This window comes from Sturnus vulgaris, chromosome 8 (assembly GCF_052056855.1).
Source record: "Sturnus vulgaris isolate bStuVul1 chromosome 8, bStuVul1.hap1, whole genome shotgun sequence".
NCBI classification, from domain to species: Eukaryota; Metazoa; Chordata; class Aves; order Passeriformes; family Sturnidae; genus Sturnus; species Sturnus vulgaris.
Genome location: NC_142250.1, coordinates 24,366,022 through 24,379,127, shown reverse-complemented (window position 1 = coordinate 24,379,127; position 13,106 = coordinate 24,366,022). Strand labels below are relative to the sequence as shown.

At 56.9% G+C, this 13,106-nt stretch overlaps 1 protein-coding gene across 1 annotated transcript; it reads left to right on the top strand.

Annotated features, from left to right (window-relative positions):
* The first annotated feature begins 335 nt into the window (after positions 1 to 335).
* R3HCC1L (R3H domain and coiled-coil containing 1 like) lies at positions 336 to 11,836 on the top strand. The gene is made up of 7 exons (XM_014885999.2): positions 336 to 398; positions 5,440 to 6,854; positions 10,422 to 10,597; positions 10,696 to 10,766; positions 10,880 to 10,975; positions 11,132 to 11,272; positions 11,425 to 11,836. The coding sequence occupies exons 2-7, from the start codon at positions 5,454 to 5,456 to the stop codon at positions 11,478 to 11,480; spliced, it is 1,941 nt and encodes a 646-aa protein (XP_014741485.2). The 5' UTR covers positions 336 to 398; positions 5,440 to 5,453; the 3' UTR covers positions 11,481 to 11,836.
* The last annotated feature ends 1,270 nt before the right edge of the window (positions 11,837 to 13,106 follow it).

Genomic DNA, 13,106 nt, shown 5'->3' with positions numbered 1-13,106 from the left:
GCCCCCGCCCGGTGTGTGACGCTGCACGGTAACGGGAGACCTGCGGCAGCCTCAGGGGGGCCAGCCGCGGGCGGGAGCGCGGCTCCCTCCCTCTGTCCACCACCGTCCCAGGCACGGAACCCCCTTCCTGCGGCTGCCGGGCGGTGGCGGGGAAGGCCGGCCCGCCGTGACACCGCGGTGCCGTGGGGACGAGGGTGCCCGGCGGCGCCGGCGGCTCACCCATGCGCCCAGGGCCGCGGGGGAGGAGCGGCGGCCGGGGCGGGGCGGGGCGGGCCCGGAGCCGCTCTGCCGGTCCCGCACTACAGGTCCCGGCGCTCCCCACGGCGGGGCGGGCCCGGCGCGGCGGAAGCGGCGGCGCGGCGCGGCGCGGAGCGACGGGGGACCCGGCGCGGCCACTGGTAAAGGCGGCGGCCTGGCGGGCGGCACGGCTCGGCACGGCCCGGCCCGACACGGCGCTCGGTACCGGGGCACAGCGGCCCGGGCTGCGCAGCCTGCCCGGTCCCGGCGCTCTCCCTCCCCTGGTGTCCCAGCCCTGATCCTTGCTCCCTGCCCCAGCCCTGATCTTTATCCCCCGTCCCATCCCTGTCTCCCATCCCTTCTCCCAGCCCTGCCTCCCTCGCCCTGTTCCAGCCCTCATCCCCACCTGCAGTCCCGCCTTCCCAGCCCGCTGGCAGGCAAGCCCCGGGATACCCGGATATCGTGGCACATTGCAGACCCCAAAACTCTCCGCACCGTGGAGTCACAGGGCGATGTGTCAGCCCTTGAGTGCAAGGAGTCTGCCATGCCTTGTAAAGCAGGTGTCGGGTGCTCACAGGTGTTGGACACTATTTTTCATGGCTGCCTGCAGGCCCCTGGCATCCTCGTCTGTCCTTCACACCACCTGCGAGGTTCTATGTGCTGCCTGCTGTGGGGCTGTCTCAGCCCTAGAGTGGCCCATGACACGATGCTGATGACCAGATACGCCTCATGCACATTTTGGGGTGGTCACCCCAGTTGCTTGCTTTCTGGTGTAAGTGCACTCCTGGGCTCTGGGCCTTGCTCTTCAGGCTGCTCTTGCTCCCTGAGTAGCTAATTTGGGTTATTTAACCTTCATTTCCTCAGGCTGGGTCTTGCTTTGTTTCCTACTTCCATTTCTTGGATCTTTGAACAGTGTCTTCTCTGGATAGTGTTTACAGCAGCTCAGTGCTCAGTATCTTCTGCCAATTTAATGACAATTCATTAGACAAGTAAAAGTTTGAGAGATGGTGTAAAACAAGACCCTGAAGTTCAGCTAAGTTGGCTCTTGCTTGCCTCATCAAAAAGCTTTGCCCAGCGATTCTTCTGAAATAACTCTTCTAGGCAAGCCAGGGTCCCTCATTCATTGTGTTGGTACGCAGGCTCCTTTAACTGCCAGTTTTGTTCTGCACTAGAGATGGGAACAGGGTTCATCCTGTTCTCAGCTCTGTTTTTGTTGTTCTTTCTTGCAGAGAAAATCAGTGCCTTGTTTGCTCTCCCCATCACTAGGGCCCTGGTTTCTTCTCGGACTGTGTGTCAGCAGGTTAATAGGTTCACCTCCGCACTGGCAAGGCTGGCCAGGTGACTGTGTCTGTGTGGACATGCTGTTTTTGCTTTTCCTGCAGCTGTTTTTGCAAGGCCTCTGCCTAATTTGCATTTTTTCTGTTTAAAAACAGTGATTTTTCCCTTTTGAGTCATCTTTATTTTTGAGCCATCATTAATTTTCTCTCCCTCCTTGTTTATTAATAGACCTTTTCACTTTTGTGCTGATTCTGCCTGGGTATATTTGTAAAGTCCTTTGTATTCCCCTTAGCATTCTGGCTGTTAACTCCTGCTAGTTTGTTGTTCCTCTCCCCTGCCCCCCTGCAGTTGTGAGGGGACACCATTGACTTACAAATCATCTTCCTATCTGGAATGTTCCCCTTTTCTTGTTCCAGGTATCTCCTAAGAGCATCTATTCCAGGTGTCTCCTAAGAGTATTGCAAGTGAAAGGCACGATTCAAATCTCTCTCAGTACCTTTGACGCTTTTGCCACCTCCTCACATAGCCAGTCTTTGCTGTGGCTGCTGGAGAGCTCTTTCTCCTGGCAGCAGGGGACAGGATGTCTTAAAGCCCACAGGGCTGCAGGCAGGAGTTGGATAGAATGCAGCTCTTGGCTCCTTGAATGCTTTACTTTGCCTTGTACCCGTGACTGTGTTCGTGCCTTTGCTCCATCTCTACCAGGTATCCAGGTCCTTTTCTGGCCCTGTTGCCTGCTGTTGAGCCAGGTGGCCTGGGCTGGAGCTCTGCTGAGAGCAAGAGAGGTGCAGGGTAGCCAAAACCTCTGGCAGTCCTTGCCCAGGCTGCTGGGGGCTGGTATTGTGCAGTTGGTAAGTGTGCCGTGGCACGTGCCTGGCATGGGATGAGTCCTGCAAGTGGCAGGTTCCCCAGTGGAGCTGTTTAGAATCTCCTTGTACCTGCCTTTTTATTAATCTTGTTATTGTGGTTATTTTTTTCCCCTTCAAAGAGCCCGGTCTGCTGCAGGCTGTAAAGAGTGACATTGTGGTGTGCGAGCTGCATGCCAAGGCTGCGTGAGGTCCCCAAAGGCTCCTGGTCCCCCAGTATTGCCACCTCTGTTCACTGTCAAGGCTTTAAGGTTATCTACTCTCTCAGTGGGAATATGGATTGAGTGGAATTAGAAACCTCGAAGGCTAAAAATACAGCTCCCTGCCAGGAAATGCGGCAGCCTGCTGAGAGGGTGCTGTGTGGCACTGAGACTTCTCCAGGAACTGGCATGTTCCACATCAGCACCAGAGCCCAGCATCCATGCCTGTTCCTAGGTTCCCTGAGCAGGACTGTGGCTGGCTTGCTCTTATTTGTGGGGTTCTTCCCTGGACAGGACAGGGAGAGAAATCAGGGAGAACACTGCCTGTGTGTGCTGCAGATGTTCGCTCGAGGAGGAGCACAGGCTGGCACATGATCGGGCAGCTGTCTGAGACCTCACAAACACACACCATGGGCACAAGCTCCCCGTGAGCAGTGTGTTCCTGGGAACAGTGCAAGAGGAGCCTGTGCCTTCAGGGAGCTTTGGCTGCCTATTGGCTGATGATCCAGCATCCTCCTGGCCATGCCAGGCTATGTTGTGGTGGGCTGGTGGGCTTTACATGCCGGACAGCTTGGCAGCACTCCTATCACCACTTTTACCATGGTACCATGGCCTTTCCCTGCTTGGTGCCAGAGTGCTGAGTTGTTTTTTTAGGTAGGTCCATAAAACAGGACAGCATAAAACATCTGGGGTAGCATAGGCCTTTTTGGGAATGCACTGCCCGTTGCTGACTCTCTTTGTGGGGCAAGCTTGGTCCCAGACTCTGGAAGTGGCAGGGTTTCCCTGCCTAGCGTAGTGTGAATGAGACCCAAAGCCAGGGCCATTGCTCTGTCTCCCAGAGCATGAAATCAGTCGGTACCGACCCGTGGCTGTGGCATCGATGAAGTGTGTAATAGGCTGGGGGCAGGAGCTGTGCTGCCCTGTGGGGAAAAAACAAAGCACTGCAGCATCCCTGCCAGTGTGGGTCATCTACCATCTTCCTGTGCTTCCCAGGCTGCAGGAAGCAGCTCTTCCTCAACAGTGTATGGCAGGCAGAGGCAAAGCTGTGCAGGGAGAGGATGCTCCCAGCACCAGCCGTCTGGCTAATGCTGCACCATCTGCTTTGGAGGGTGAGGCAAGGTGAATGGCAAGCTTTTGAGGAGCCCATAAATCCTATGTGCAAAGGCTCTTGGAGGTGACATGGGATGTGCATGGAGCAATGCTGCTTCTGGTTGCTCCCTGTGCTGGAAGTTGTCAGGAAGGAGAGCCTGAGGAGATCATTGACCCCCACAAAACATTCAGCGATGAGCCATGGTCTGGGACTCTGGGCTTGGCTGGGAAAAGTCCTTTAGCAGAACATGCTTCAGTGCCTTGGAAGCTATCTGTGGTTGGAATTGGTGGTGGTGGGGGTGCCTCCAGTGCCCCCTCCCCTCTGGCACTCGGGCTGCCACTCGGTGAGAAAATGTATAATGCCTCAGTGTTGAAAAATGACTAATCCAGTCCTTGGAAGGTTTGTAGGATACATTCCTTTCTTGCGGTCGATAAAGATAAAGGGGATCGTTCTGCCAGCAAAATTAGTGTATCAAAGAGGGGGAAAAAAATGACAAGAGCTACAGAGACAGAAAAATGATTGGGGCAGCCCTGGGAGGGTGCTTAACATCACCACTGTACCCGTGCCTGCACCTCGTGTTCTTGCCCACCTTCGCAGCATGAGGTGCAGGCACAGGTGCCGCGGTCATGCTAGGGGTGATGCCCTGCTGGGCTTTTCCAGCGGTTTCCAGAGAGCCTTGAGAGACTCATCCATCGTGCCAAGGCAATGGTCTGTCCATCCATCAGGAAGAGGGGATGATGCCATGTGGCATGGGCAGCCCCAGCCACTTTCCAGCCAGTGGTTGGCCTCCCCTCGCCTTCCCGGCACCACTGCTGGCTGTTGATGAGGGGCCACGGCGAGCGTTCGCGCCTCGGTCAGGGGCTGTGTGGAGGGGAGGCTAATGTACCGGAGGTGCCTCGGAAATGAGAGCCTTGGATGGGTTCCTGGCCCTATTGATCTGCCGGCAGTTTATGCATCCTGACATTCATAATCTCGCTCGGCGCTGATGGTCCAGATTAATGGGCCCAGGGGCTGTCCATCCGTCACTTCACATTAATTACTGAAGAGGTGTTTTTCCAGTGATTTACCTGACAGCGGCCTGTGATGAATCCCCCTAAACGGAGTGGGCAGTGATTAATCATGGGGCCCCAGTCCAGCCCCACTCTGCCTTCCCCTCAACCACAGTGCAGCCCCCCGCACCATCCGTCTCCATAAACCCTGTCTGATGCATATTTATAGGGGCAGGGGGGCCTGGCCGCTTGCGGTGTGCCTGCTTCTGCCAAAGATGATGAAAAATAAATCTCGGTCGGGACAGGGCAGCAGGTGAGCAGGGCTGCAGCATGCCAGGGTCCTGCGCCAGGGTATCCCTGCACTGGGGTTTGCTTTCTGTTGTTCTGTGGTTTTGATGCCTGAGTAGTGCACGGTCTCAGTGTTCTGCTTCAGCTACAGACACTGGTCCCTCGGGCTTGAGGGTCCCAGGTAGCAGCTGCCAGAGCGGGGAAGGTGCCTTAGTGATTCTGTCAAGATTTCCCTGCTTCCCCCAAGCCAGATGCGCCCCACCAAAGGCTGTAGAGCTGTGGGGTGCTCCAGGCCCCAAACCTTCTCTGCAGATCCGCTGCTGTGGGGCAGTATTGGGGCTCCATAATCCATCATTGCATGCCAGCTACTGAGGGAGCAAGAGTGAGTGCTGGGACCCTGACTCAGTGACCTGGGCAGGGGCTGCTCACTGTGCACTCAGCTGTGGGGCTGTTGGGCTGCGGGCAGGACAGTGACACTGTTCTCTCGTTGGCAGGCAGTGGTGGCACCATGCAGCAGGAGGCGGAGGGCAGCCGGGTGCGCCGCAGGAAGCCCGACATGGCCCTCTACGTGCCCAAAGCACGACGGGAGAGAGAGGCACAGGCGACAGGTGACATACGGGTTGGGCACCGCCAGGAGCCTGAGAACCACCGCCTGCTTCAGGACTCAGGCTGGGCCAGTGGCGAGCGGCAGAGGCAAAGCCCCCGTGCCAGAACACAGGCAGGCAGAGCAGCAAGGAGGGAGAACAAGGTGGATGCTGGCCCAAGGGAGCTGCAGATAGCCTCTGCCAGGCACAGCCATAGGACGAGAGGCAGCTGCCCTGTTGCACTGGAAAGCCTGGAGGCCTCACCCAGTATCTGTGAGCCATGCCCAGATCCAGCTCTTGCTCAGCCCTGGGACAGGCAGGACAAAGCATCTCATGAAGAACCTGGAGAGCTGAGCCACGGCCACAGGATAATAAGGACTGAGCCTGATCCTCCATCCCCACAGAGTGCCCACACTGTGAAGGCAAACCCCGAGCCTGGGGATGACCCCACTAGCCCAACACCTGCTGCTAGCCCAACTGTGGTTTGTCAGACAGGCCCGAGTGACATGTTGGAGCACTTGGGGGACAGCACCCTAGATCCAGCTGGGGACCTCTCCCAAAGCCTGGGAGAACCTGCCCTGCAGTCAGCAGGGGTGGGCAGCCATGGCAGCTTGCCCCAGTTGCGGGGGGAGACAGTGGGTCTGAAAGCTGGGGAGGAGGAGAAGGAGGAGGAGAGGTCTCTTCTGGCAGAGCAGAGCATAGGTTGTGCCACTAGGGTACCAGAGGAAGAGGAGATGTGGGGAGGCAGAGCTGAGCTTCCTGGGGAGAGCACCTTGTGTGCACCAGGAGCCAGCTGTGAACCTGTGTTCTTGAGAGGTAGCATGGGCGATGTTCCAGTACTGCCAGGGGGGAACACTCCACAACAGGACATGGGCAGCCCATCCCAGCTCCTGCCTGTCACGGAGGAGAGCACTGCTGGTGCTGGGGAGCCCAGTGGGGAGGATGACCTGGTGCCTGCTGTAGAGGAAGCAGGCAGCACTTCAGCCTGCACAGATAACAGTGCTGAGAGCAGCCCGTGGGAGGGAGCACCTCTGGAAAGGTGTGAGCCCCCACCGCCCCTAGAGCTGCTATGCCATGGCATGGAGGGGATCTCACCTGCATCCTGGGCCAAGGAGCTGTCAAGGCCAGATGAGGATGTGGGCTCGCTGCAGAAGCACCAGGAGGCTGAGAAGGAAGAGAGAGGTCTCCACAGCAGCTCCTCTAAGGAAGGACAGACCAGTGCCAGTGCTGAAACCCTGAGCCAGACCAGCCCAGGTGCTGAGGAGAGCTGGGATATGCTGTTCAATGATGACGGGGACTGCCTGGACCCACGCCTGCTGGAGGAGGTACTTCTGCAAGCCACTGTTTGTGGGGATTTTCAGGGGTGGTGACTGGTGCCCGCTGGGATGTGGGAGATGTCTGTTCCTCTGTTCTCTGGGGTGAGTGCATGAGGGGGGTGGGCTGCACCCAGGGCACGGTCAGCCTAGCTGGCTGTGCTGCCTGCTCTTAGAGCCAGCCTTCCTCTGTGGTGCCAAAACACCTGGGATCTCCATTTTCCCACATCTGTCCCATCCCATCCAGTGTTGCTAGGGAAGGCTGGACTGGTCGTCCCTCTGTAGTACATAAAGTGTGCCCAGTAAAACCTGCTGAAGTGCTGTAAACTGCAACTGCACCCTCATGAAACCAGGGCAGGTGATAAAGAAATGGGCTGAGATATATGGGATTCCATTGAAACAGCAACGGGATGTTTCCTCAAAACTATGGCTTCTTAATCAGCTGTGGCTCATTGCCATTCCCTCCTGCACACATGCTGCTGAATTTACTACAGTTGGCTGCTTAGTGCTAGGACCCACACCGTTTTGCTGCCATTCATGAGGAAAGCTGAGCTCCTGCAGCAAGGCTGGATATCCCTTATTGCATTTTAAATCAGTAGCATCAAACTGGTAATTTCCCAAATGACATTAATGTACCTGAAGAAACAAGCAATGTTAATATTGTTACATCCAGTGTCTGCCTCCCCCTGGCTGGAAGCAGGGTGTGAAGGAGGGTGGTGCCTTAATAACAGTGTCTGTGAAGGGATCAGATTAACTCAAGAGCACTCTTACTGAGGGGCACAGGTCCCACCTTGTCCTCAAGGCCTTGCTTGGGCTGATACGTCCTTTTGGAGTCTGGCGTTGTGCTGAAACGGTGGGACACACAGGGCTTGCATTTGGGGGGATGTGGAAGGGCGTTGGGTGTTCCCATCCTTCCTTGGCTGTGCTCCCCTGAGCCACTGTGTCCCACCCTCCAGACCGGAGGCTGTGGTGAGTGCTGGTGCGAGGAGGACAGCACTGCTGCTCTGAGGCAGCTGCTGCAGGTGGCATTGGCTTTCTGTGGGCTGATGCCATGGGCATGGCTTAGTCCTCAAGGGGGGAAGGTCAGGGAGGATCCCTGTAATGGTGCAGCCATGGGATACTGTGGGCAAGGTTGTGCTGTGCAGTACAGGTTCTCACTGCAAGGAGAATCTGTATTGGCTCCCCCATGCACAAGCTCTGAGACAACTTTGAGCTTTCCAAGGAGCTTCCCAAAATGGGTGAAAAAGAAGCTGAAATAGGGATTTATCAGAAGTTGCCATCTTTGTCCCCAGCAGATTCCTACATGATGCCTTGTGCTTCCTGAGCCCTCTGAGCTCTCAGCAGGTGGATGGAGCTGCTTGGGGAGGGCTCAGGCACTCGGGAAGATGGAGCTGTTGTTAATTAACAAAAAGAACAAGAAAATTAGTAACGTCTTCCTCGTAACCGAATCTTTATGCAATGCAGATAGCTGGCAGAGAGCAAGATTTATGACGTTCTGTGTGGAGGAGAGATTTCTGATAGCGGATGGCTCTTTAATCTAGCAGGGAAAAAACACCATAGTGAGCACTGTTGGCTGGAAGCTGAAACCAGACAAATTCCGAGTAGAAATCAGTTTGAACACAGAGTAATTAAGCACTGTGACCATTTCCTTGCAGGCTCTGTGGACTCTCCATCAGGCGTTGCAGCATGGTAGGGGCCGTGGTGCTTGTGTACCCAGGGCTGTGGTGTAAGTGAGCAGCCACAGACCCCTCTGGCCTGCTTTGGCAGGAGTGTGTCTTTAGAGAGCAGCGAGATGTGATGGACAGGCTTCATTTTCCCTGTCATCTGTCTGTCCATCCATCAGCGAACCCTCCCCAGGATGCCTGCCAGGGCTGGGAACTCCACTATGGCTCCCACTCCCTGCCCTGTGCCGCGGCTGGGGAGCTGCTGGCATGCTGTGTGCTGGCAGTGCTGGGGGACCTGTTGAGCTGTGCCTGCCACATGCTGTGGCTGAGCCCTGCTGCCAGATGGCTCCTGTCCTTCCTGCCCCGCCACACCCTGTGATTTGTGAAGGTCAAGGACTGCTCCGGCACTCTGTGCTCCTGCTCTCTAATCATCTTCCCGGTGCCTGGCACTACCTGAGTGCTCTGCTCCCTCAAGCAGCACCGTAGGGCTTTATCCTGCCTGGGAATGTCTCCCTTGCTTCTCTGGAGCAGGTGCAGGGTACCTGGTGAGTGTGCTGCCCTGCACAGGGGTGATGGCAGGGCAGGAGGCTCTGTTGGCAGTGCTGGCTTCTCCCTGAGCTCCATAACTCAGCTCTACCCTCCTCCGGCATCCAGCCGCTATGGCAGCACCCCCTTACCTGCCATGAATCCATCTTCCCCATAAAATTGTTGGAATGAGCACTTTTTATCGACTGAGCTGGCTGGGATTTATGGGCTCTAACCTTGCAGTCTTAGTGTGCTCTGCTGTGATCGCTTAGGGGATTGGGGTGGGAACCCACCTGAGTTATGTACCCATTTCTTAGCATCATTCCAGCCCCGGCTCCAGGGGGAACAGGGGAGCTGCCAGTGGCTTTGGACTGCACCTGGCCTGGTGTCTCAGCTGAAGAAGGGCAGTGAATCCCCTTGGCCACTGGCACAGCGTGGTTTGGAAAGCAAGCATTCAGCGAGCGATGCAGGGTGGCCCACTGGGCAGAGCATGGTGCAGGGTGGCCAACTGGCACTGGCAATTGTGTGGGACAGAGGAAATAGGGGTGGCTGCACCCCTGTCTTGTGGCAGCAGGAGGCTGCTGCCTGTGTTTTAAAATAAAGGTTGAAAAATGTGCAAGCTAGGAAAGCTCTACAGCCATCATCTTTTAGGGCTGGAGAAAGTACCCCGCTGTGAGGTAATAAAGGTGCCCAACCCATTTTATCAAGAAGATGATTTGAGAAGGGACTTGATTAACATCAGTAAGTGCTGTAATGGGGAGGAGACCAGGGACTGAGGGTTCTTTAATCCAGCAGAGAGGCAGAACAAGAACTGCCAGCTGGAAAGTGAAGTCAGACAAATTCAAATGAGAAATAAAACATAAATTTTTATGTGCACAGGTGATTAACCAGCAGAACTTGCTCCTCAGTGGAGCACCTTTTCATCTTGGCATCTGGGGTGTTGATAGGCTGCTCCAGTGCATGTGCTGCAGCCAGGGCATGCTGAGCCTGGTGCTTCCATGTGGCAGAGAGGCATCAATCTTTCCTCCTGGCTTTACTATCCCACTCCTTGTCCTTCCCCAAAAGTCTTTCAGGTCATCACATCACTGTGGAAGGAGGGGTGTGCTTGGAGATGCATGTGCTGTTTTCAGCCCTGCCATTCCTACCACATCCCTGATCTGGCCGTAGAGCGTGGCAAGTGAAGGGATGCTGGTAATGGGAAAAGCAAGTGAATGGTGTGAGAGCCCTGGTTGATAACTCCGGGTTCTCAATGCCATGAATCCATCTGCAGTACTGGGGTGGGGTGCAGGGGCCTGGACAACTTTCTGGGGAGCACTTACCATGGATTGGGAACTGCTCTAGGGTAGGTGGGCATGGATTGCTCAGTGCTGTGCCTCTCCTACTGCTGCAGCTCTCAGGGGGTGAGAAGCACCAGGAGAGCCAGCAGTCACCCCGCTTCAACTACTATGGGGCTGAACCTGCTGTGCCAGACATCAGTGATGATGAGCTGCCCCACGTCATCGAGATCTACGATTTCCCCTCGGATTTCCGCACCGAGGATCTGATGCGCATCTTCTGCAGCTATCAGTGAGTCTGCCAGCCCTGTCCCTGGTGCTGGGGTTCCCTGCCTGGGCTCTGCTCCAGATGGCTGCCGATGCCTCACTTACCTTCCCTCTCTTTGGCAGGAAAAAAGGCTTTGATATTAAGTGGGTGGATGATACGCATGCCCTGGGTATCTTCTCCAGCCCCATAACAGGTACAGCTCCTGGTTCAGCTGGGGATGGGCAGAGAGTAGGCATCCCTCTCCCGCAGCCAGATCCTGGGCATGGGGCTGACCCTGCACGTGGATATGATGCTCTCTTCCTGCAGCACGAGATGCCCTCAGCACCAAGCACCTGATGGTGAAGACACGCCCACTCTCCCAGGGCACTCGCGCCTCTAAAGCCAAAGCCAGGGCATATGCTGGTGAGTGGTGCTGCCCTGTGCCAGCTTGTGCCATCGTGCTTGTGCTGCAACATCATCCTGATCATTGGGGAGGGATGGGGCAGGCAGCATGGCTCCACACGTGTGGGGGCTGCCCTGTCCCTCCCAGAATGCCCACTAATGTCCCCATCTTCACAGAGTACCTGCAGCCAGCCAAGGAGCGCCCTGAAACATCAGCTGTCCTGGCCAGGCGGCTTGTGATTGGTGCCCTGGGGGTACGGAGCAACCAGACACCAGCCCAACGAGATGCTGAGAGAAGGAAGCTGCAAGAAGCTCAAGGTGAGTTTTGGATGCTTGGAGGGGCTGCAATACAGGAGGGCCTTCCTCATGCATGCTCCTTCTCACAGGATGCTGGGTGAGTGGGGGCTGCAGCCACCTTCACAGGGAGGTGAGGTGGTAGGGATGTGGCATTGACCCTCTTCTCTCTGCAGAGAGGAAGCGCCTGGAGAACAAGCAGCGGGAGGATGCCTGGGAGGGCCGGGACTGAGCCAGGAGGCTGCACTTTCAGCCCATGTCCCTCTCTGCAGGCAGGCAGAGCACTCTGTGTCAGAGCTGGGACAGATTCTGCACTGTGTCCAAAAAGCACTGGGCTGCTTCACCGAAAGAGCTGAGCAGCACGTGGGCTGGTTGGTGCTGGGGGGATGCTGTTGCTGTCAGGCAGCACTGCCCATCCTGCCCAGGGCAGAGGCCCCAAGGCTGCCAGCCATAGCAGGAACAACAGCAAGATGCAGGGAGCTCAGCAGAGAGCATGGGGGACTGTGTGGGGCAGCCCTGGCCACCTGGCAGGGCCTTGTGAGTGAGAGTTTCTGTTCTTTATTTTGCTAATAAATGCCATTTATTTTATTTGCTTGCCTGGGTGGTGGCTCCCCGTTCCCTTCATACCGGGGGAGGGTGTGTGTGCCGGGGGCAGCTGCGCACGGGCCGCGCTGCTGTGGGGATGTCCACCCCTCCCAGGTGCTGGGTGTCCCCGGCGGCTGTGGGGGATGTGCAGGCAGGAGGGATCGGGCAGGAATGTGCTGGCAGGGACCCTGTTTACTTCCGCGGAGCAGCTGCAGCCCTGAACAGCAGGGCCCTTGTCAGAGCCTGGGCAGGGCCGTGTTCCTGGCCCCACACGGGGCTGTGATGTGGCCACGCTGCCGGTCATGGCAGGCTGGGGACTTCCTGCCCTGCCCCCGGGTGGGGGCTGGCACCTGAGACCTGTCTTTGGCTCTGCTTTGCATCATCTCTCAGCACCTGAAAAACAGCCCTATGTGTCCCAGCGCTCCCACCCTGTAGCTCTGCAGATTCTGAGGTTTTGGGGCCTTTCACAGGAGGTGAGGATGGGGATGATGCTTTTCTGCCACCACTGCCAGCAGTTTGCATGTTTTTGGTTGCTGAAGAGCTCATGTGGCTGCCCTGTGTCCCCTGGCTGTCCCCCAGCTTGGCAGCAGTGGAGCTGGTCATGACCCCGTGGTGGTGGCTGCCTGCCCCTGCACCATCCGGCAGCCCTGCCAGCTGGGAGCCATCTCGGCTGCTGTTCCCGGATGCTGATGGCTTGGCCGGTGGAAATTCCAGGGCACAAAGCTGCTCTCATGTGGAAAACATCTTCCCCGCCATCCGGCATCCCTCAAAGCCCGGCCCTGGCCGAGTGAGCCTCCACCAGCACGTGCCTTGCCACGGTCTCTGGCCTCGGGCCCCTCCAGTGCATCACCTCGTTCCCAGCGGCGACTCCACGTGCAGGGACCATCACGTGTGGGTGCAGCCTGACTTATCCTGGGCCGAAGTGGGTGCTGACAGCCCCCCACCCTGGGCTAGTGCCTGCCAGGAATGGATAGAGGGACAGGAATGGACAGAGGTGTGCAAGGAGAGGAGTGGCACTGCCTCGTGGCTGGCAATCTGGGGAACAGCCAGTACAGAGTGTGTTGGTGACATTCCCTTTTATTTCCTGTTGTAAGAAAGAAGATAGAAACCACGGGAGGTAAGAAACAGAGAGCAAAGGCACAGTGCACCCTGTGTCCCTACACTGTGCCCAGAACCAAGGGCTTTGAGGGACAGAGTGGCCCTACTACAGCTCCCATGTCTGGGAAGCTGCCAGGACAGCCTGGGAAAGCCCAGCACGTCAGCTGCAGACACA

Excerpts from the sequence above, each read along its gene's own strand:
- R3HCC1L (XM_014885999.2), top strand. The coding sequence starts at position 5,454 with ATGCAGCAGGAGGCGGAGGGCAGCCGGGTGCGCCGCAGGAAGCCCGAC. Across the intron at positions 6,855-10,421 it reads ACCCACGCCTGCTGGAGGAG|CTCTCAGGGGGTGAGAAGCA; the intron begins GTACTTCTGCAA and ends CTACTGCTGCAG. Across the intron at positions 11,273-11,424 it reads GAAGCTGCAAGAAGCTCAAG|AGAGGAAGCGCCTGGAGAAC; the intron begins GTGAGTTTTGGA and ends TTCTCTCTGCAG.